At 52.4% G+C, this 24,348-nt stretch overlaps 1 protein-coding gene across 2 annotated transcripts in view; it reads right to left on the bottom strand.

Moving 5' to 3' along the window:
- Nucleotides 1–368: 368 nt before the first annotated feature.
- LDLRAD3 (low density lipoprotein receptor class A domain containing 3) overlaps nucleotides 369–24,348 on the bottom strand; it is a 220,035-nt gene continuing 196,055 nt past the window's right edge. For both annotated transcript variants that reach the window (XM_032840943.1, XM_032840944.1), the window contains exons 5-6: nucleotides 3,969–4,314; nucleotides 369–2,084 (exon numbers count right to left, since the gene is read on the bottom strand). In XM_032840943.1, the coding sequence (XP_032696834.1) occupies nucleotides 1,841–2,084; nucleotides 3,969–4,314 (590 nt within the window). In that variant the 3' untranslated portion in view covers nucleotides 369–1,840. The remainder of the gene's footprint in view (nucleotides 2,085–3,968; nucleotides 4,315–24,348) is intronic.

Raw genomic sequence — 24,348 nt, 5'->3', positions numbered from 1 at the left:
AGGCTTCATTGAAATTTGCATCAACGAGGTCACTGAACATTTTTTCTGCTGTGGAAGGAAGTCCTGAATGGGTGACAGCCGCCTGGAGGGTTTCCACCTGTTTCCAGTTTTGTTCCCCATCAGTCAGTGTGGTTTCTTGCCACTGATTTCCACCCACTATTTCTCCAGGGAGTGGGCCCTCTTTCTCTGGCTGGGCACCGAGAACAAGGAAAGCTAGCATAAACACAGAGACTATGAACCGAGGGAGAAAGGCATCCCTCCTTCTGCATTCCTTCAAGAACTCGATAAATAACAACTCAAAGTGCGACAACGCACAAGTGCCTAGCACCCAGGTCAGTCTGGAGTGACTTGGTGACAAGGCGCAGCACAAAAGTGTGATCTCCTTTTGCATCTTTCTTTGGACCTCGCTCAAGGAAAAACAAACAAACAAACAAAGACAGCTTTCCTATACACATATAAATAATCCCTTAACTAGAAGGGAAAAAACAAACACACTGTTTCAAATGCATTTCTAAGAGATTAAAAAAAAAAAAAAATGTCCGAATGGCAAATCTTGACTCCAAATTGTCTACTGTCCACGTCTTTTAGAGGAGAAACTACGGGAGGTCAGAAGAAGCCTGAGCCCGACTCTGACCCGAACCCTAACGCTAAATCAGGGTGCTGGTTTCTGGGCCTCGGGAAGGACGTGTGTGCAGCACACGGAGCCAGGAGCTCTGGCGGGAGGTACTGAATACGGTTCTCATGAGTGTCAGCAACCAGTGTCCTCAAGTCCGAATGCACAGGTAGAACGACTTCTGGGGCTTAAGGTAACCTGGGAAGCCGGGGTGCAAAGCTGCGTGAATGGGCAAGACAGGCTGCATGTGGCTTCCAGGGACAGAGGACCAGGTCAGATTTTTGGCCAATACAAGTCTGGGTCCTCCTTCCTTGGCTCCGGGCAGGTCACGGCTGGAGGGGGGACAGTCCAGCCGCCAAGGAAGGGCTGTGGACCAAAGCAGGCCCAGGCTCTCGAGAACCTACAATTTAGGAGCTGAGACCTCGGATGAACACACGGCAGGGTCCCCCTGCCTATTCTGGGGCGAGGCCGAGGACAGATGCTGCCAGAGAAAACCCTCAAAATGCGGGTTCTCGGGCCAGTTTTTAAAGCCCGGGTCTCTTCAGAGTAGATGGTTTCGAGTCATTCAGAGAACCCATAGGGCCCTGCTGATGGCTGAAGGGTGTATCTCTTGGCCAACGTCTCCTCTTTCTGGCCGCTGCTTCGCTGGACTCAGAACGGCGTGCACGAGAGTGCGAGCGGGATTTGCTGCTCCCCTGGATTCTTTCCAGGGTGGCTGTCCACGCCGGCCTCCTGGGAGGATCACCCAACCCCCATCTCCAATGGAGCTGTAAGGTAGCAGCTCACGGAGGACCTGGTCCGGTGTCTCCTGCCCTTCTGAACATCCCACGTGGCCCAGAAACGCTGCGTTCTCGAGGACTCCTCAGATACTGCCTTAGCCTGCTGCCTGCAAACTCAGGCTGCCTATCCAGCAAGAGGCCACCGGTCAGAGAAGAAGGACAGGACAAGTGAGGTCATGATCCCAGGCCCTGAAGGCCAAGTGACCTCCCGGACAAGATGCACAATACATCACGTCACCCGAGAGCCCAGAAAAATGTCGGGTCTCCCTCGCAAGAACATCCCTGAAATCTGGGGCGGGGGGGTAGGGGGTGGGAAGGGGAACGGAGAGACAGCTGACACCCCAAATCCCTCCTTGAGGCACCCTGAGGAGCTTCCCATGAGAGGACGTTGTCAGGATGGTAACAAGTCAGAGCAGATGAACCCATATGGACTTTGGAAGCGCCGGATTTAGACTTCTGTGGTGTCCTGGCTGGGCACGGAGTCTCTGGGCCCCGTGACACTCTCCGGAGGAGGGGAGCCAGCCTGGCCCGGGCCCTGGCCGCTGTCTTCAGTGCTCAGCAGGCTGCTGGCCGCCTGGGAGCCGGCGCTGTCGGCGCTCCCGGAGCGCGAGCGGTAAGGGGGCAGGTCGGCTTGGTTCAGAGACTCGGTGTCGGACGAGTAGGGCGGCGGAGGAAGGTCGTACCATGCGGGTCTGCAAGGGACAAAGCAGGATGGGGCGGGAGAGGCAGGGGAGAGCAGAGGGAAGAGAGACAACGCGTTAGGAGCCAAGGTCAGGCAGGCAACCCCCGCCACCCATCTGCAGGTGCCCCCCCGAGGAAGACAGCTATCCGAGGACCAGAGACCCCCGCAGCAAGACCAAGGGAACGGGAAGAGGTGGGTGTGCTGCGGTTGGCGCGCACCGAACGGGCAGTGCCCAAACCACGTCCCCTGGGTCGGCCCCGGGGGGAGGATGCCCAGTGCCCGCCGCCAACCGAGCAGCTGGCTGGCGGTTCGGGTTGAACCTGACGGCCCACAGCATCTGCGCTTCTTACTGAACAGCCAACTTTCCTGGCTATGTGGACTCGGGTGAGCGGGGATCTTCCCAGTGACTGCGTCTCCTCTGTCGGAGGGGACAGTAAGGACACTGGCTTGCCATGCAGTAACTCCACAGAAAAGACGGTTTATTCTCTCCCTGCAGGCTTCCTGTGAGCCGGGCGCCGTGCCACCTGCTCTACGTTCACTCCCTCACTTAAGGCTGATGAGAACACTAAAAAGTAGGCATTACTCTCACGCCCATTGTACTGGGGAATAGACCAAGGCAAGGGGGCGTGGAATGACTTGCACGGGGCTACGAATAACTAGCAAGCGGCACCTCTGGGATTGAAACCCAGGTGTCACAGCTTCACATTTGGCAGTTTTCACTTGACTCTACCCTGGCTGGTCCAAATGAAGAGGCGAGTGCTGAGTGCGGTCCTGGGCTCTCACCCTAATTTGCGAAGATGTCCGGAAGCCCTGCCCCCCCAATGCTACCTTGACCTTGGATGAGGAGGAGAAACAAAGAGTAAAGGACACAAGAGCTGCTGCTGGACAGGGTCCAAGAGGAGCCCAGTCAGCCCGGGAAATGACCAGCAAAACGCCCCTCGCCATATCCGGTGAGTCCTGGGCTCAGAGGAGGAGAGCGCCGGGGAGCGAGAACCAAGTGAACTTCCAACATGGGTTCTCTAGGATCCTCTGGAGGTCACCGAGGAAGGGAGGAGGAGGCTGAGCCGGCAGAATTCAGGTCCTCCAGCTGCTTCAGCTACAGAATTCTGCCTTTTGACTTTCTCCCTTGCACTTTCTGGTACAGCCCCGCTTGAAATGAGGATCCTACTGTTTTCCAAAGTTTGAGAGTGCTCTATGCTACCTCCTTTGTTTGATAAATGAAGCCAAGCAAGGAAAACATTCATTCATTCATTCATTCATTCATTCACTCACAGTACGAACCAACCCTGTAATACGGCCTGGCCACTGTTCTGCATTGGCAGGTGCGGCCCCGGAGCTAGTCAGCGGCCTGACCATGTGTCAGCGTGGCATTACCAAGGAGGAACAGGGCTCTGAGGTGACCAGGATCCTAGCTCTACGTCCTTGGACAAATCACTTAAAATCCCAGAGTCCGTTTCCTCATCTGCAAAACTGAGGCCCTCCCCGCCGTGATCTGCAGAGAGGATTAAATGAGATGATGTGGGGCACCTCCATGGCTCAGTGGGTTCAGCATCTGCCTTAGGCTCAGGTCATGATCCCGGGGTCCTGGGATCGAGCCCCGCATTGGGCTCCTTACTCGGCAGGGAGCCTGCTTCTCCCTCTCCCTCTACTGCTCCCCCTGCTTGTGCTCTCTCTCTTTCACTCTCTCATTCTCTCTCAAATAAGTAAATGAAATCTCAAAAAAAAAAAAAAATGAAAGGACACATGTGAACTGTACTGCCAGGGCCCAGTACATGCCTGCCCCTGCTACCACCACCAGCAGCTGGGTGTTGGCTCCTGGGAAAGCCTGGGAACCCGCTTTCCCCATCGATGACCTCCCGTCCCTCCCCCCCGACTTCTTCCATCCAGCATGCACCTTTGGTCCAGGAGGGCCTCTGAGTAGGAGGGCGGGGAGCCCACTTCCGACGCATTCTGCTCGGCCTGGCTGGCCACATACTGGATGCCGTTGTTGACGTTGTAGGTGACGTTGCAGTGGTGCGGGTGATCCAGGACCACCAGGCGGGAGAGAAGCACCGGGTGCTGCAGCCGGTGCACCGGCAGCGTCATGAGGTTGTTCCGCTTCCGTTGGTGGTGCAGGACCAGGGCCAGCAGCGCCACCACCAGCACGAAGATGACAGAGCTGCCGATGATGGCGTAGGTGATGCTGGGGTAGTACACGAGCTGGTTCTCCGACGTCACGAACACCTGCCCGCTGCCTGGCTCTGGGAGACCCCAGATTGGGGGGGGGGGGGGAAAAAAGGAGAGAGCTTACTGCTATGGCTCGCCCTCCTGCTTCAGACTCAGTCCCAGGAAGTGCGAGCGAGTGTTTGTGGCGACATAGTTCACAACCGCCGGGAAGCAGGAAGCCACCCCCGTGTTCAGTGACTGGTGACCGGCTAACAGTATGTGGAACAGCCCCACAACAGAGTAGGGTTTGGCCATAAACAGTACGGATACGCGTTACAACACAGATAAAGCTCAAAAACCTTGTGCTGAGCGAGATAAGCCAGACTCAAAAGGCCACACACTGTCTGATTCCATGACATGCAACCTTTAGGAAAGGCAAAGTTACAGAGACGGGAAATGGACCCGTGGTTGCCTAGGGCCGGAAATGCACCGAAAATTCACCAGAAATGCGTACTATAATATAAGGGAAGGGGGCTGGTCGGCATGTCCGGGGTTCTTCATGTCTGCAGAGTGCTTCCTTTATGTCCGGCCCTACGCCAAGCTCTCAAGATAGAGAAGCCAGCAGAGGACAGGCAAACATCGGGGACTCTGGAGCCAGACTGGGTTCAAATCCCAGCCTCTGCGCCCTCTGGAACGTGCTATGTGCCCCTTGTCACGTGGCAGGTTCTCTGTCCTGTCATTTCCTCATTCTTGCTGGGCTGTCAGGAGCATGCAATGAGGGAATCATGACCCACCACTTCCAACAACAGCTGACCCTGCACTATGCAGGTACGTGGCCCAGACGGGCGGACGCATGCTTTATTCCCTCTACTTGCCTCGCAGCAATCCCAGGCACCAGGTGCCGTAACTGCCTTCTTTTTAAGAGGAGCCAAGTACATCTCAGAGGGGCCAGGCCCCCTGACGACAGTCACAGGGTTAGGAGGTAAACAGTGGTCTGACACCAGAGCCTTGCCCTTCACACTGTGCCCTGCACCCCCTGACCAGGCCCGTTGGGCACTCTGCAAGCATTTCCTCAGAGGCCCTCAGGCAAAAGTCTGGGAAACATGTGACAGCCCCCCTCCCCTCCCCACCACCCCCCCGCCAGTCGCCAACACCCTCCTCTCCAAGTGTACTAATAAGCCATGCTTCAGATATCCAGGTGAGGGAGGGGCTTTCCAGTCAGCGGGACATGCTTGGCCACCAAGACCCAGTCCAGACTGGCCCAGGAAACCAGCACGGCCCCTCCTCCCTCGGAGAGAGCTAGGGACCCCTCCTCTGCAGAAGAACCACAACCACCCACCGCAGCAGCCCAGCGGGAAGAATGATCGAAATACAGCCCCCAAGGGAGCAAACCGGGTGGCCGCCTCCTGGGCCTGTTCCCTCTCCACAGCACTGAGGTTCTCGTGCATGTGCAGGAGCCAGAACTGCAGCAGCAGGAGGAGCGACCGCCGTGCGCTCTGGCCCCGTGTCCTGGAGCTGCGCTAAGCTTTACTAACGCCTCGTTACTTGACGTGCATCTGTTCTGTTCATCACGGTAACCCCGGTCAGTGTGCAGGATGGTGCCTGGCACAGAGCAGGCCCTCGAGTCACGCCTTCAGCTCAGTGGGGAAAATGCAGGTAGGTGCTGCTGCTATTATTATTATTATTATCATTATTTCTATGTTCCAGGTAGCAAACAGACTCAGGTGAATTAACCTAAGTTCACGTAAGATCCAAGCAGAGAACTCAGGCCTGGAACCCAGATAGGTTCCATCAGAAAACAGAACCAAACCAAACCCCCACATGAGAAACATGTTATCTCCTCTCCTTCCTGGATAAAACACCTCTCGGTTCCCCGAACAGTCCTCATCTGCGACAAATGAAGATCTTCCCCCCCTCAAGCTCCAGGCTTTGTGTTCATTCTCTTTCCAGACACACTGAGACAGGAGGGAAAAGCTTCGATGCTCCTGTGGGCCACTGTTCCAAGGATTAACTGTACAGTAGGATCCTCAGCAAAATGCAGAGCATGCGGCAGACAGTGGAGGGAGGGAGACGGTTTGGGGTTCTTCCCCCGAGACCATGAGCTGCAGCACTCAGGGGGCTGCTGGTGGTGTCTGTCTGCTCTCAGTGTAGCTAACTAAACAGTGGGTGGGAGCTCACGTATGTGTGTTACATTTCAGAGCTCAGGCTTAAAAGAAAAATACCCTCTTAATTTTATGATCTCCAGCATAGAGCTAAGGGGTCGAATCCCGGGGCCGTCACTTCTGGCCATTGTCGCTCAAGCCAGTTATTGTGCTCTTAGGAGTGTCAGGCACCTCCATGTTTAAAATGGTGGCAGCGGCAATGGGTAAACCATAGCCAAGTCCTTGGATCCTTGGGAGACTAAAATGTAATATATGCGTCAAGTAGGCAGCAAGGATTTGCCCTCAGTGAATGTTAGTTCTTTCTTTTTTTATTGTGGGAAAATATATACATAACTTATAAAATTTACCATTCTCACCATTTTTAAGGGTTTGGTTCACTACGGGTTTGGTGGCACGAAGTACGTTCACGTTGCTGGGTGACCCTCACCACCATCCATCTCCAGAACTTTCACCTTCCCAAACTGGCTCACACTAATTCTGAGTGTTCACATTCTTTCAATTACCCCCACCAGCTTCCCAGAGGCAGAGGCAGGGACAGTCCCCTGCGCAGGGGGCAGAACGGAGGAGAGGGGAAGGACCGAGGGGGTTCCTTTTCAGAGGGCCATGTCTCCTAAAAAACAAAAGCCGGTGGGAAACAAACAGGTCCAGAGATTTTAAAACACTGGCTTCCACGTAACCACTTGTGAAGTTTTAAGAATACAAGAGGGAGAGCTTTAAAATGAACGGAATATGAAATGACGGCAAATCTTAACAGTCTCATTTATGTCTCCGAAAGCAGGCTCTCTCCAGATCGGCCCACTTTGGCAGGCGAGAAGCGGCAATCACATTTACTCGAGAAATTATGACGTTATATAACTCAGTGGTGCCTGGTCTCGCTTCTGCTCTGTGTGTAAAATGTCATCTTGTATTAATTCATTAACTAGATTCACTTTTCTTAAGAGCTTAATGAGCCCGCTGGCCAAATTACTAATATCAGAGTTGCCTGGGACCCGAGTTCTAAGTGCATAATCCATGGATAATGAAGTTTCCATTTATTCTGGCTGTCCCTCAAGCGCATGCCCTCGTGCTCCATGGTCAGGCAGCTTGACTTCCGTTCCTGTAGCTGCCGCTAGGACTGCAACAATCGTGGGCAATCTGTTAACCCCCCGAGACAACCGTGCTCTCGAAGCTGCCAGGAGCTCCCACGGCTGCCCCTGGGAGGACTGGCTCTATTGTCCCCAGCTCCGGGGCTGTTCGCCTCCGAGTCATCGCAGATTTCTGTTATCACAACAGCTTTCTGGCCAGTGGCAGTCAGGTGTCCTGAGGAGGTGTGCCCTTTCCTAATTCACACAGAGCTGTGTGGCCCCACGGAGGCAAGGTGGGGACGGGATGCTTGAGAGGTGGTGTTCCTCTGCTTTCTAAAACATTCCTTCCTCCAGAAGCAAATCAAACTTCCTAGAAGGTACCATTTCTCACCTATCACACTGGTAAAGGCAGAGCTGGATATCCCATTTTGCTGGCCAGGTCTTGGGGAAACAGGTGTTAATTACTCACATGCGGCTGGTGGGAGGGGAAATAGGTAGCCTCCAAGGTGGTGACAGGATTCACCATACACAATGACATAAAAATGTACACGTCCTTTGGTCAGCCATTCTGCTCTCAGGAGTCTATTACTAGACGGACTCATATGCCAGAAATAACTTTTTAATATGCATGTCAACTGAAGCATCCTTTGTAACAGCATCCAGATCAGAAATGACCTGAACGTCTCCCAAACGGCAGCCGGGCTAAATTAATCTTGGTGCCTCCATACAACTCCACACCTATTTAAAAAATCAGGGCAGCGCTACGTGTACTGATGTCGAAAAATCTGAACAGTATCTTGATCCACGAAAAGCGAAGTTCAGCGGAGAATGTGTGGGATATTTCTAGGCAGACGCATGGAACTGGTAATGCTGGCAGGTCCCAGGGTAGAGGAGAGAGGTGAAGGGAGATTTGTTTACCCCTTTCTACTCTTTGTACTACCTTGTCCCTTCTAAAACCATGCCGACTGTCCATGACCTTTGGTACTTTCTAGGCTGATGGCACGTCTGTTTGCTTTCCTTCCTTCTCTCCCTGTAACCTGAGAACCCCTTGGGGTTCATGCCTCACGGTCACTCACTCAAGAACCCCCATGAACTCACCACTCCCCGAGTATGGCATCGCCTCCCGCCTGACCTCTGGAGTCCTATTCTGGAATGTTCACTACCCTGTTCACACTAGTTCATCATTCTTCTGAAAGATCAACTCTATATGCCTTAAAAAACCTTTTTTTTAAAGTCTATTTTTCTCCAGATTACATATCTTAAAAAGTCAGGTTGACGGAGGTATCTATATTTGCATACAATCCGCTGTCCCCTTTTCAAATGTGCAGGGAGAGGCGTTTCACAGGACGTTAAGAGTTGCTTAACCATGACCACAAAAGAGACCGGGGACCTTTGCATGCCTCCCCGGAAGCTCCTGCTCCTTTGAAGTCTGGGCACAGCCCCTGGAAAACACGCATCTGTTTTCTGCCCAAATGGACTCACTTTTCCCAGCAAGGCTTGTCACCGGAGTCACAGAGTTCGCAGCCTGTTGTGTCTGTCTTCTTCCACTTGACATCTCGTGCCCCTGAGAGTCCGTGTTTCTGAGCATTGGTCTTTTCCTCCTTCAGGATGCGCTGTCCCGTTCCCTCGGATGCAGGGATCACAATCTGTGTTGAGGGAGGGAGCTGGGCTGTCTGCAGTTTCTGGAATGCACGTCATTGCATGGACATATAGTTTCTGATTTCTTGGGTTTACCCCTTAGGGGGAAGGCTGCTGGGCCCTACGGGAAATGTATGTTTAACTTTAGAAGAAAGTCTCACCCTGTTTCTTCACACCAGCCGTAGCATTCCGCCACCCCCCAGACACTCTGCACCCTCGCCAGCACTCAGTGCAGCTAGCCACGCCAGCAGGTGAGTGGTGAAGGCTCCCGAGGTGCCAAGTTGCATTTCCCAGCAACAAATGATGTCGCGCCTCTGTTCACATGCTCATTCGCCACCTGCAGATCTTCTTTGCTGAAGTATCTCTTGAAATCTCTTGTCCATTTTAAAATGTGGTCATTTGATTCCTTAGTGAGTCATGAGGATCCCTTGTATGTTCCAAGATACAAGCCCTTTTCCAGAACCGGGTCTTGCGAATATTTTCTCCCCGGTTGGTGGCTTGTCTCTTCCTTTACTGTACAGTGACTTTTTGAAGAGACGTGCTTAAACATTTTCTATGAAGTCTATTGTATTAATGATTTCTCTTTATGCTTCCCATTTTTTGTACTCTGTCCAGGAAATCTTTGCCTAGAAGACGTTTCATAGCTTTAGCTCCTACATTTACTTCTCCGATCCACTGCAAGTTAATTTCTGTTTATGGTACAAAGTGCAGTTCAATGTTCTTTCCCCCCACTCTTTGGGTAATCAATTGTTCCAGCACCATTAGTCGAAAATTTATCTTTTCCTATTGAATTACCTTGGCACCTCTGTTGAAAATCAAGTGACCACACAAGTCTAGGTCTGTTTCTAGATACTCTGTTTGATCGAACCATCTACCAATCTTCACGCCAATAAGTGTGTTGGTAACTAGAGCTTTACAGCAAGTCTCAGAATCAGGTATTGTGAGTCCTATATGTTTTCCCTTCCAACCTGAACTTTATTTCTGGTTATAAAAACCCATGGGGAGGGGATAAAAAAATCCATTAAAATTAAAATCGAAATAGAAATGTTCATGGCTTTCCCTCCCCCAGATCTACTAAAATAAAAGAGTTAAGAGTCTGGTGCAGACCAGGGTTTGGCAACCTTTTTCTGTCAAGGGCTCGACAATCAATATTTCGTGCTTTGTGGGGCACAGTTTCCCTGCCAACTATTCAACTTCTCTGTTATTGTACAGTCAGTACACCAGTGAGTACACCGTGAATGAGGACAGTTGTGTCCCAGTCAAATGTTATTTACATAAATAGGCAGCAGCGTGGCTCACTGGCTATAGTTTCTTGATTTACAGGGGGGACCCTTCAAAATTCTTCTCCACGCATGTCCACACACACAAATACTTTTGTTCCTGCATATAAGCACTTTTGCGCATGGACAAGTTTCCTCACCCACCCACCCACACCTTTGTTAAAGGGCAGCTCTGTGGGATCCCACCCTAGAGACGCATCACAACTTAACAACCAACACCCTGGTCATGTACATTTAGGTCGCCTCCCTTTTCTTTTCTTTTTTTCCTCTTGGTCCTATGATCAACAACGCAACACCACCACTCAGGCAGACCACACGGACCGTCAGAGTCACGGGAGTAGAGATGGGCTTGCTTTCACCCCCACTTATAGTTGGTGCTCAACACATGTTGAATAAGTTAGTGACCTGTGGTCACCGGTGTCATTTCTTAGGACAGACTCCCAGATGCTGGTCACGTCCTTGGCCCTCTGTTTTCCAGGTTGAACATTTGGGCTGTCTTGAACTCTTTCGTCTTTTCTGTCCACATGGAGCCACCACGTGTGGTCCGTTTCTGCTGTGTGGTGTTTCTCCCGTCTGTGCTTCTGGGCTCCAACTGCATGGCCTCATTTGTGCCCAGGCTAGGAAGAGAAACTGCCTTGTGGGTCTTTCCATCTTCAGTCGCTTGTCCTCTAATCCTTTGGCAACACTCCCATCAGTCCGTGTCACTGTGTGATTCTTGTAAAATTCTTTGAACCAAGGACCTCCAGTGGCTCACATAGCCCTCATCAGTGAGGCATTCAGACTCTGCCTTGGCTTCCCAGCACCAACACTAAGGAGGTCTGGGGAAAGAAGTGCAGGGCTGGAGAGAGAAACACTATTTGCCTTGGAACCTATACCCCACTCCTGATTTGAATTAAATAATAACACAAATAATACTAACCACCACCACCACCACCCATATTTGCTATGGACTCGAAAACAGTAATAATAATGATATCATCATAGCAATGATCACAGCAGTTCCCACCCTGCTGGCGGTACCCTCTGTGATGTGTATTCACTCTTCTAATCCTTCCCCCATCCGTCATGAGCTGACTGAGGTCCTCCCCCTCCAAACACAGGTCCACTTGGAATCTCAGACTGTGATCTACTTAGAGTAAGGGTCTCTACAGACCAAATTAAGGTAAAGCTCTCAAGATGAGGTCATCCCCGATGAGTGTGGGCTCTCCACCCAGGGATGAGGTTCTTGTAAGAGAGAGAAAAGGAGAAGATACCAGACAGACGAGGGAGAGGGCCGTGTGAGTTGGAGGCAGGGACTGAAGTTGTGCAGCCCAAGCCAAGGAGAGAGGCAAGGATGGATTTGCCTCAGAGCCTCCACAAAGAGCCAATTCTGCCAGTGCTTTGATCTGGGGCTTCTGGCCTCCAGAGCAGCGAGAGAATATGTTTCTGTTGTTTTAAGCCATCCAGTTTGTGATAGTTTGTTATGGCCTGCCTAGGACACAAACACAGTATCGTCTGAGGCAGACAGACCATTTTACAGAGGAGGAAATGGTAACCCGGGGAGATGAAGTAACGTGCCCACGTGGCCCAATGCCTCGGTTACTATTCACAGCTACTGTTATAGCTTCCTAGAGGGTAAACCAACTGAGCCACCAGGTGCCCCCAGGAACCCTAATTATGATTGACAGCTACCGTACAGGACTTCTCAGAGCCTTTACCAAGTGCATGTTCATTGTGAGGCTTCATGAGAGGATGTGGCTATTTCACCAACCTCGGTGCTATGTGAGATGAACAGGGCCCCCATCGTGTTCCAAAACAGCACATTCGCAACCTTCTAGAAGTTGTCTTTTTACAACTCACATAGGGGCATCCCTGAGCCGATTGTCAGGAGGAAGCTCTGTGACTGCGGCTGACCACTTAGAAGGTGGACGCTGGGAAGCAAACACCTCAGCCCCCTCCCCTGTCCATGCACAGCAACCCCCGCCTGGGGCGGTGGCACCAGGAGCCTTGACCGACTGCCTAGCAGCTGCTGAGTGAGAGAAGCTAGACCGCGCCTGCAGAGCTGTATGACAGGCCCCCTGACACCATGGAGTCGGCAGGAGCTGACTACTCAGATGTGCCTGAAGCCCAAGGCCGCCCTGGGTCTGTGAGGCATCAGGGCTGCTGCAGAATCAGCTCACTCGTGTGACGCCTGCCCTGGAAACCTGATTACCCAGGGAACCGCTGAGTGGGCGCCCTTGGAGCCTCTGAATGCAGGAACTTTCTGAATAATTTAGGGGAAATGGCTGAAGAGAGAAGCATTACAAGAGGGGCTCCCAAGAAGGACCTCTACTGACATGAATGAATTCGCGCCTTCTGGAGATTTCAGAATGTCTTAGAGATATGACTTGGGCCCCCACACCCCAGAGAGAAGGGCTATCTGTTTTGCACACCCTGGGGTCTGGTGCTCCTGTCCCAGTGCTCCCAGTGCTGGAAGCGCTGGAGCTCAAGACATAGCTGATCCCAATGAGCACCCCACACACCATCCCCCAGCCAGCCGGTCCTGGTCTCACACCCTCCACCACGGCCACCCTGTCCCCACTGTGGTGGCTTCTGCCCCACCTCTACTTGCCCTCTGGCCTTCCTTTGGCTGCACACTGGGTCCTCTGAAACCTAAATGCCTTTGTTCATGTCATTCCCCTACTCAGAACCTCCCAGAAGCTTCCCACATACTCCATATAAAGCCCAAATCTCCACCATGGTCTCCTCTTCTGTCCCTCCCTGGCTTCTTCTGCTACAGACTCACTGGCCTCCTCTGGTTTCAAAATATACCAAGCACATGCCTGCCCCAGGGCCTTTGCTCTTGCTGTGTTCTCTACTCTAGATGGTGCTCCCTGGGTATCTGCATCACTCACACTCTATCCCACCAAAGTCCCTGCTCCTAGCTCAGCGTTAGCAGGAAGACATCCTGAGCCGCCACCATGCATCTCTGTCCATCCCCTTCCCTGACCTTCTCTTCCTTCATAGCACCTGTCACCACCTGTCATGTCTACTGTATTTATATGCAATCATCTCTTTACTACTGGAATGTGACTCTGGGTAGCGGTATTCTGCTCATCTCCATGTGCCCAGGGCACCAGGTGATGCTCTGTACAACTGTGCTGGTGGAAGTGGACAGAATGTCACCAACTCTGGTGGCTCTTGGAGTCTGCTCTCAGCCTGCTGTCCTCCTACCAGAAACACCTGTGTCTTCCACATGCGACTCCCCACCTCCCATGCCAAGTGCTTCATGGCTATAAGCTTAGTCCCCCCGTGAGAAAGTCAGTCTCAGAGAAGTCAGGTCCGGAGTCCTGGGTCACACAGCTGGGAAGTGACAGAGATGAGACTTGAGCCCTGGTCTGTCTGACCAACACCCATAGGTTCACACAGTACAAGCTCTGCCAGCTCAGGACTGTAGAGAGTTGTGGACTATAGAAAAATCATGCAAGTGTTCAGTGTACAAAAACACAGTCCCATCCTTCCAGAACCTTCCCTGTCATAAAGCAGATGGGGGCAATGTAATCCCTTCCCAGAGTCACGAGAGACCCAGAACCTCATGGGGCTGGGAGTGTGGAACCAGCGCACGGCATGCCCTTCTGGAGCACCCACAATGGCACCCAGAGCCAGTCAGGCGGGGCCAAGCCTGTGGAGACCTGCAGACTCGACCTGACTCTGCCGCCGCTCCCAGCCCTGTCCGAACCTTCTACTTCCCAAGGGCAAGGTCCCAGCTCCTCCGGGACGCTCAGCTCTCCCCGCTTGGTTCCTCCCTCCTCCTCTCTCTTCTTACGGCTTCCAGCCCAACCTGCCCTCCCAGGCCCTGGCCAGCCCGGCCCAGAACAGGTGCTCAGGTCTTCGGGTCCACCCACAGCCTTCCTGCCTGGTGCCCACCGCCTGTCAAAGTGCACCCTGGGGCCTCCTGGTTTCACAGGGAGAACGGAAGCTTCACAAGGGGGCCAGGAAAGCTGTTCCCAGACTCAGGCCTGAGTGGGCAAGCTTGTGGCTCCTAGGACCAGGGGACACCTGGGAGCTTCTGGCCGAGGACTGTGGCTCCCAGCAGCGTGCGGCCTCATGGACAGGAAGCAAAGGAACAAATACGCTGACCTCTCCTCTTCCCACCCCCCTACCTGCCGCTGGTGCCTCCCGCTGGTCACCACTGTCAGACGCCAGCCAGCAGGAAGGCCCAGCAGAGGCAGCCGGGGAGGTGGACGGCGGTGCAGGGAGAGGGGCTGGAGGATCCCACCAAGAGCACCCGGGGCGAGGCTTCCCGCTGCTCTGCTGCGACTCCACCCCCTCCCATCGCGTCTGGCACATTTGGCCACCCTCCCAGTGTGCCCTCAAATGTTACAGCTTTCATGAAGGTTTCTGTGTCCCCTCTGTGGGACTGACAGGCCGTCCTCCCCTCTGCTAGACCCCTCATGACATCTCGCTGTCTGCCACGTCTGACATCACGCAACAGGTGAGGGCGCCTGGGGCACGGGCCCCACCACGGCCCCCGCTGGCCCAGGGCCGAGCACACACAATGGCCGTGCCTGCGACCCCACTCGGGGAAGCACATGCCCTCACTCCCGCTTCCTCCTCATGCACCAATAAATGAAAACCAACCAAAAGCGAAAAGCAAGGCCTATTTCTTCAGAGCTTGCCTTAGCAAGGGGGGCAACCACTAGCCGCAGCATTCGGGAGGAGGCCCAGAGGCAGGCCGAGAAGTGGGAAAGCTTCAGCGTGGTCAAGGGAAGGCCTCAGGGGTGCCCCGTGTGGGGGCTGTGGGAGCACCCACCAGAAGCAGGACACCCCCCGTGATTGGCAATGTAGCTGGCTTTCTCTGCTTGGCCCCGAGCTGGAAGGAGGGGCACAAATGAGGGAAGCTGTCAGTTTATTAATCGGGTCTTAGATGCTCCGCGCCCACTGTTGCAAGGGTCATCGTTTGGCTTCCCGGCTGGTCATTGTGGCAACTGGACCGGCGTCCTGGCTTCGCTGCTGGAGGTCATGGGTCACACATCTGCGTTCACACGCCGTCTGGCCATTGTTTATGCTGCCTTTCACCGACGATCCAACCCACGTCCCCAAGACTGGACCCAATCCCACTCCTGCTCGAGTCTCCGTGACACCTCGGGCCGGTCTAATGCCGGGTCTCCTCGTCTGTACAGTAGGGGCAGTAAACACCCGCTGCCCTGCCCTGTGGGGCTGAGCACCCACACAGGCAGAGACCTGACGGGAGAAGGGCAGTCCGCCCACGCAGTCCCTGATAATGCCCTGTGCACCCCTGTGCTCACAGAGGGAGGGAAGGTGGTGCATGAATGGGGACAGGGGGACCCAGCTAAACAGGGGCAGCGCGCAGGGTGGTTAGTCTGTGTCTGGGAGTCTGACTGACTGGCAGAGAGATGCTTACTGCATCTTTGTAAGCGTCCTTTGTTAAACTGGGGTTAAAAACCCATGCCCAGCGCAGAGCTGATGGGAACGTTAAAGGCTATTGTGTGAAATCAGAACCAAGTGCGCTGATGGGGAGCTCGCTTCTGGGACTCCTATCACCTGTGCAGTCTGGTCCCCTCACATGGTTAGAAAGGGCCTCGTGAGTGTGGGCTGGTGGAGAAGAGGGAACACTGCCCAGGGAGGCAGGAAGGACAGCAGGATTTTAGGCGCACAGAGCCTGTGGCCTTCCAAGGATGGAAGGGAACTGACACTCCCCAGTGGGCTAGTGGCTAGAATTCCACGCTCTCTCCAAGGATGGAAGGGAAGACTGAGGAGGACAGTCCAGCCCTGTGCTCAGTGCTGGGGATTCTAGAACCCAAACAGCAGAGACCTAACTGGGAGGAGCTCACCAGAGAGAAAGGCACAGGGACCCACTTCTCTCTAGTTCCCAGATGACCTCTACTGCCTGCGGCCCATTCTCTCCAGCTGGGAAGCTTTCAGGAGCTCTTTTGGCTATTGTAAACCAAAAGCATCCACCCTTTCTTGTAAAAAAAAAAAAAAAAAAAAAAAAAAAAGGAAAAAAAAAATCCCATGGGGACTGCAGCACCTTTATGGGTCCCTATTCCAAGCACATCTTGTGTCCTAATTGAACTGCGGACTGAAAAAGTTTAAAGGGCAGACCAAGAAATGCCTGAATCCAAAGAGAACCACGAAAACCCCACTGAACCATTACCATGGCAACTCAAGTTTCTAAAATTAACTGGAAGAAGGGGGAGGGGAAAATCCACGCTGCCAACCTGCCCCGCATCAGATGGACCCCCGAGCCCGAGGAAAATCAGGGACCCACCTGCCAGGAGGGAGCTAGGACTCCAGGACCCCCCAGGGGCAGGAGACAAGCACCAGAAGATGAGGTGCAAAATGAAAGAGAGGGGAGAAGAAAGAGAGGGGAGAAAGTTGTCAAACTGAAGACAGAAGGAAGCAGACATCTTCCTGGGAATTCCTTATTCTAAGCAACCAAAGGGGTTTTGCCCCCTACCCCCAGCCCCTCATTCATGCCTACTCTTGGGCATGGGGGGGCAGGGAAGCATCCTTGAAAGGCTCTGCATTTTCAGCACCGCTACTGAGATAGCCAGCTGTTGCCAGGGGCCCCTAATTTACAAGCTGCTCCTGGCAAGAGAGCGTCCTAGCTTGGCAGAAACCGCCTGTGATCCTGGAGCTCTGGGGCCTGCTAAGGACCTCTGCCCACCCCCAGAGCTTGATCTTGGCCTCTGATGAGGGAGGGTGCCAACGATAACCCGGGGAGCGGGCTGGCGTAGGGCCTTTGCTAAGGAACAGGCACAGGGCAGTTATAGAACTCGCTGGGGACTTAGGAACTTAAATGGCTGCTTAGGGTAGAAAAGGGCATTTTTTATTAGGAACTCAGATTGCTACCAAAACGCAGTGATGAGGGTAATTGGAGCAAGGGCCTGGGTGGCCTTTTTAGAACTCTGTTCAATTGTGTCATGGCTTTAAAAAATGTCAACAGAGGAGCACAGTGGAAGCCAAGGGGAGGGGCAGACAGTAATCTCGTTCTTTGGGGCTTCTACTGCAGACCACAGAAAAGCAAAAGCCGGTGGGAGCCAGCCGGGGGTGTGGGACTTGGTGATGAGCTCAAGGACTGGGATCCATCTTCTAATCATTCCAACCATCAAAGGGGACACCTCCGGGGCCCTCTCCCTCCGGTGCACAAAGTGGCTTCGGGCAACCCAGGCCCCCCCAGGTGAGAACAGAGGTCACTCCTGCGCGTGCGTGCCTGCTTCCGAAGGATGCACTGGCCTCCTGGAATCTGCTGAATGGGAAGGGCCACGCAGAATTATTCTTTCTACGGTTTACTGTATCTCAACCTGGAGTGTTTGGTGGAAGCGGCAAAATTAAATGCTTAGCAGACATTCTTTAAACTCGATGGTCAGTTGGTTTCTGGTCTGGTAATACGGCGGGCTGCAAGGCACTGGCCTGTGGGGTCTGCAGCATCAGCGGCCCGGCCCCAGGGGAATCCTGCTAACTCAAGTGGGATGCGGGGGTGGGGGGGGTGATGATTTGATGAGTTTGTGAGACCCGCATAATTGTACACAAACAGGATCGCAGGGAGAGGCTCACCTTAAAAACCAGGGGGAGGGAAAATCAACCTCAGGCATGCCAGCATGGAGGCAAATAAAATCTCATTAGCGGGACCTGAGAAAACAAACAGCATCAGTATCTACTATGACCCCCCCAGGGGCATCCCGGCCACCCTAGAGTCGGATGTCCCAGCCGGGTCCTGCTTTTCCTTTTCCATTCATGACCAACTCGTGTCCGGGGCAGGTCTTGCCAACAGTGCTCCCAGATGTGGATTCCTATTATTACCTTCCTAGCTGGCCTCCCACTGTCCAGTCTTGTTCCTCTCCACTTTCCACGACGCACACAGAAAGCTTTTTAGGAAGTAAATAAGATGGTTGCTTTGTCCTTGAAATCCAACTTCCTAACAGCGGCCTCCAGAGGCCTCTCGGATCTGGCCCTTCACGCTTGGACACCCTGACTGGAGCCATTTGTCTTCTGGCACCGTATGCTCTAGCCCGGGGATCAGGGAAGCCTGGCCTGCTGCCTGTTTCTAGAAATAAGGTTGTTTACGTATAGTTTCCGTCTGCGTTTATGCTACTGGGGCTGAGCTGCGTACTTCCGACGACAGGCTCTAGGGCGCACAAAGCCCCAAACACGGACAGCCTGGAGCACATGGGTCTGATTCTGATCGCTTGAGCAGCCCGACATGTAATGAGTGATGAGCTGAGAGGGACACCAGCCGCCTTCATCCAGGGAACAGTCTCTGGGAAGTCACTCCACTGTCCCAAACACAGCAGTCGTGAACAGCTCATAGAACCGCACCGAAAGGAGACGGAGAAATGGGGAATCAGGGAAGGAATCGAGCACACCCCTTCCTGCCATGCCTCCCCTGGCTCTGGCTTCAGGTTGACCGTAGAAGCCTGTGACGGAGACTTCCCAGAGGACGTGACAGACTTGGCGTCAAGCTAGGATACGAAATACCTGAATGTTTAAAAATCTGCTTGCTCTCTGCGGCCACTACCTCCCCGTGTGGCTGTCCAGTCCCGTCTGACTTGGCAATCTGGTCTTCGGAGAGGCTCTGGGAGGTCTCCTGCTTCCCCACTTCCTGAGAGCTAGACTGGTGTAGCTTTTACTGTTCTCCAAGACAAGGTGCTGGAAGGTCCGTTCTAACACCAGAGGGCCCCCTGGGCACCGGGTCACCGAACCTGGCTGTTCCAGAAGACAGGACTGACTACGGGGCTGGAGGCAGGGGAGGATTCCGTTACCTGCTTGATTCTTTAAAGGGGAGACAATCATCACGTATCCCCAGGGCCGTTTTCAAACCCACGTGTCCCTGTCAAAAGCTCTCCAGACACCGAAGACAGGCCAGAGAGCTCAGGAAAGCATTTTTTAAACACTAATGGGGCTGTGTTAAAACCAGCAAGTGAAGAAATCAAAGCCTCCTGTCACTGACAGAGGGCCCGAGCTGGCCTCCTCAGTGAGAGAAACAAGATGTGATCAGTCCCATGCCAGGCCAACAGCAGAGCAACGTGCGTATCCATTAACCATTTACTGACCATCCACTGGGGGCAGCAAGGGTGCTGGGACATTCCGGGTCACTGTTATGTGGCTTGGAGTTACTGGACAACGGACAGGGACCCCAGAGAACTTCAGAGCTCTCACGCCGGCTTAGATTTTTTAAAATTTATTTTCTGAGTCAGCAATAGATGCCTGGTTCAAAACTCGAAAGGTAAGGATCTGCAGAGAAAAGCTGTTTCCCCTCCCTGTCCCCCAGCCACCAAAGTCCCCTCCCCAAGAGGCAGCCACGGGTACCACTGTATTTCACGTGGTCTTCCAGAACTAGTCCGGGAGTATATTAGCAAATACTTACTACTTTCAGTACACATTTTACATATCTATTATTTTTACTGAAAATTTTTTTCACCTAATGAAACACATCAATAGACTAACTTTTTTTTAAAAACCAAGTACGATTTTGCCTTTTTAATAAATACCTGTACAACACTTAGTATGGCCAGGCTCTCCTTTTTTTTTTTTTTTTTTTTTAAAAACAAACTTATCTTGAGGTAGATTGGATTTACAGGAGAGTTGCAAGAATAGAACAGAGACTTCCCATACACCCCTCCATCCAGCTCTCCCCAATGTTAACACCTTACCTAACCACAGAATGATGGTGAAAACGAAGAGATGACAGAGGACTTTGGTTTAATTATATTCACTAAGTTCTAGGATTTTTTTTCAGACTTTTCCAGTTCTCCACTGATGTCCTCCTTCTGTCCTACCCCCCACTCTAGAGCACTGTCTTCTTCTACACTGTGACAGCTTCTCAGGTCTTTCCTAACCTTGACCCTTTGGAGGAGACGGAGAGGTTATTCTGGAGAATGACCCTCCCTCCATGTGGGCTCCCCTGACGGAGTTTCATGATCAAAGAGAAGACGTGTTCTTGGGAAGACTGTCACAGAGGGTCTGTGCCTTCTCTGTGTGTCCTACCGGAGGACGGCTGCTGTGTGACACTAACCAGTGTCAACAGCCACGGTTGTCTGTTTCACGGAAGGTGGCATCCGCCCAGACTGTTCCTTATCAAGTGATTTTTCCTTCTGGAGTTAATACAGTCTTGGAGGAGATCTTTGAAACTGGAACTATCCTGTTTCGGCTCCAACTTCAGACTCTCCCCACTGATGTTAGCGTTCATCGGGACCTTGCCTGCAGCCATTGTTACGACTCCGCTGCTCTAATGGGGTTTCTCAACCTCCCTCGTGCCTTTTACATCCCTTACCTGGATGGAATTTAGTAGGAAGGAAGAGCTGCCCCTTCCTCCCATTTATTTATTTGGTTACTTACTGACATCAGGCAGACTCATGAATATTTATTTTACTCTCTGAGCTATAATCCGATACTATTACTATTTAATTTGTTACCTAGGTTGTTCCAACTCTTGGCCACAGGGCACTTCTCCAGGCTCGTTCAGCTCCTGTAACCTTTCAATACACCCCTACGATTCTGTTTCTTTGTCTGTCTCAGGGACTACTAGTTTACCTTCTGGCAGAAAATACTTCAGACTCAGACCTGGAATCAATACTAACTCTTCTTTAATTCTTTCTTTCTTTCTTTTTTTTTTTTTTTTAAGATTTTTATTTGAAAGAGAGAACACGTGAGAGCCAGCATGAGTTGGGGCAGTGGAGAGGGAGAAGCAGGCTCCCAGCTGAGCAGGGAGCCCAATGTGGGACTCGATCCCAGGGCCCCCGGGTCATGACCTGAACCAAAGGCAGACACGTAACCGACTGAGCCACCCATGCGCCACTGACTCTCTTTTCACAAGTAGCTGCATGGTGTGCTCCTTGTAGAGATGTGCCACTGATCACGTAACCAGAACCCACGATGAGCGCCTAGGGTCTACTCCCAATCTTTTCCTATTATCATCTTTGACAACAAAAAATTCCTTGTGGATCGGTCATTTCGTATCTCAGCAATTGTGAAAGTAAAACCTGAAGTCTTTACAAAGGCCCCCGGGGCCCTCTCTGACCTCAGGTCCTGTCACTTCTTCCCTTCCCATCCAATGTGGTGGGCAACCCCAAAGACGGCCCCTCTCGTTTCTGCTCCTGGGATTCAAGCTCCCGTGTGAACCCATTCCTATGAGTCAGACTGGATTTATTTTCTCATTTCTAATGAATAGAATATGGGAGAAATGACAAGCTGTCACTTCCAATGGAGCCCGTGGCTTCTGTGTTGTCCTAGGTGCTTGTTCTCTCTCTTTTTCATCTGCTCCGAGGACCATGACAGGAGCTGTGCTAGAGAAGTCTGGCAAGGACCTGCCAGCCAGCCAGCAAGAAGCGGGGCCCTCATCCCAGCAGCCCACCAGGAAATGCACCCTGCCAACAGCTACGTGAGTGAGCTTGTCCGCTGCTCCCCACTGCCCCCGTGCCGAGCCTTCAGATGAGACCACAGTCCCGGCCAACAGCATCACTGCCAGCTCTAAGGAGACACAGAGCCAGAGCTACTCGTATACAAAGGGTTAAGTCAACTCATGTCTTAGGAACTGCTGAAAGTGGAGAGCAGTGTCACTACTCATGGGGCTACAGGAAAATCGTGGCCTGCTGAGTGGCCTGTTCGTAACCATATGCTTGTTATAACCCAACTCCTAGATGCCCTTCCTTCTTAGGACTGCCACTCTCTTGGCCTACTGTGTCCTTCCCCACATGTCCTCCCAGACACATCCTCACCCGCCTTCAAGACTCAGATGGCCCCTAAGCTAAGTTCTCCCTGACTTCTCCCTCACACCCCAGCACTCCAACCGGAAAGAACTTTTCTCTGCTACAACCTTCTACTGCCCCTCACTTGATCCCCTGAAGGCCACTTCTTCTTCTCTCCCTAGCTGCAGAGTTACTGACACAGCTGGTTTCCCACAAAGAACACCCTAAATTTCTTGAGAGTTGGATTCCCATTTCAGTCACGTTTATAACGTGTTCCTCTTGCTTCCAAGCACTAAGCTCAGGCTTACACACCTCTACTGGGTACTTCATAATACCTGCAGAACCTGTAAGTAATTATAAGCCTTAAATTCAGGGTTTAGAATCCACTTACAGTCACAATGCTTACCACACACAGTATTAGCCATGATAAGCATGATTATTACTGCTCGGTATTCCATAAATGCATGCTCTCTTTTCTCACAAGGATTTAGTCTTCTGGGCTCCCCACGGTTTTCCGCCCCCATTGTAGAATTTCCAAGTTTAGAGGAAATAGGAGATTGTTCCCGACCAAAAGTTGAGGACCTCGGGCTTCGTTCTGTTGTTTTGACGGACCAAGCGTCCCTTCTGGTGATGCCACCACCCACAGAACAAGGACATGCTGGTGTCCACACCAGCCCCACATCCTCGCTGGAGACTCAGGGCAGAGGTTAACCAAATTCCCGTCCATTAATATTCTACTCGTCATTGCGGAGAGTTTGCTGGCCCCCCATCATCCCAGCAAAGCTTTCTCGAAATAGTATCTATGTTCAGTTGCACTAATTGAACACACAAACGAGGGAGATAAAGGAAGACTCAGCTAATTATGTTTCTTGGTTGGCTCCAGGAGGAAAACTCATCATCAGTCATGATTACAGACTCCCCTTGTGGTCTCCACAGTACAGACCCAGGCTCGAGCTGTTCTGAAGCTTGTCTGATGACAGATAAACAAGCTCTTAACCCTTTCTCGCCCCACACCAGACTTCTGAGGGAAGAAGAGATGTTGCTGATTTTCCTGCTTCCTTCAGTCTAGAAGCTCTTTTAACCTGGAGTCTTAAGCTAAAGATGCTGTCATTTGTGGTATTTCCTTCATCATTGGTTCTCTTGGTGGATCAAAGATGAATACCATGGCGGGGGGCGGAGCAGTAAAAAAAAAAAAAAAATACAGGGTGAGCCCTGAGAGGCCCATGACTGTCTTGACCCTTGGAAGTTACTTTTTAAGAAGGAGGGAGGAGAAACAAGGTGTTGAAGGAGAAGGCCCTGGGCTTTCACTCTCTGCAGGGACGAGCTATGGGCTGTGGGCTTCCTTCAGCCTTTCACACCGATGGGAGTCAACTGTTGGGTGGGCAGGGGAGTCCTGATGATGGTGGGACTCTCGGGAATGTCCCAGCCTGAGGAGACCAAGAAGGGACCATGGTTTTTGTCACCTTAATTTATCCTGAACCCGCAGGTTTCGTTTGCATTAAGAATAAGGCAGATAGATGCAAATCGATGGACCAAGTGAACATTGATCTTAAGCCCTGGGCAGAGCTTGGAATAGATAAGTCTTGGTTCCAGAGAATTCTGGCCTCCTATTAACGAAGAGGATGAAGGAGCTGGGAGCCTGGGGGAAGGAGGGGCTGGAGATGCACAGGGGCAGGTGGTCTGAGCCTGGGGCTGGTAGCTCTCAGCAGACTTCTGCGAAGTCGGTGTGACCTAATGACCCGATTGGGAGGCTGGTAGGAGGCGCGCATGGGAAAGCTTTGTAAACCGTAAGAACTAAAGGAAAACTGAAATCATTAGCAGAGAAACTCTGACGATAATAAGAAACCCCTGAATGCCCAGAGGAGAGAGAGAGCCCATGAATACAGCCCCACGGCCTACCCTGGGAGACGCGAGGGAGCAGGGGGGTGGAGGACAGGGCCATGGCCAGGGTGGCCACCCACCGGCTTGCTTTGCAGTTTTGGGCAAACTGCTTACTTTCTCTGTGCCTCCATTTCTCACCTCCTGATGCTGCCCCTGACACAGCATGAAGACCTGGCTCCGACCTGATCAGTGCATTTATGCTGGAGAGATACCCAGGATGCCGTGCCCGGGGCCACCTGGTCTCCCCCTGACACGCGCGCACTGTCACACGCTTCTGTCTCACTTTAGCGAGTCTGCCCATAAATACATTCAGCCCCAAATTGCTTTAATTACAGAATGAGGAAATTGCTTCACTTGGCGAAAGGTTCTTCCCAGTTCGACTAATGGCAGTCTGGTATGAGCATGTGTGATGCGAATTTTTTTTTTTTTTTTACT

Source organism: Lontra canadensis, unplaced genomic scaffold (genome assembly GCF_010015895.1).
Source record: "Lontra canadensis isolate GAN:19392208 unplaced genomic scaffold, GSC_riverotter_1.0 scaffold118, whole genome shotgun sequence".
Taxonomy (NCBI): Eukaryota; Metazoa; Chordata; class Mammalia; order Carnivora; family Mustelidae; genus Lontra; species Lontra canadensis.
Note: the sequence above shows the minus strand (reverse complement) of the source record. Positions and strands in the feature narration are given on the sequence as shown.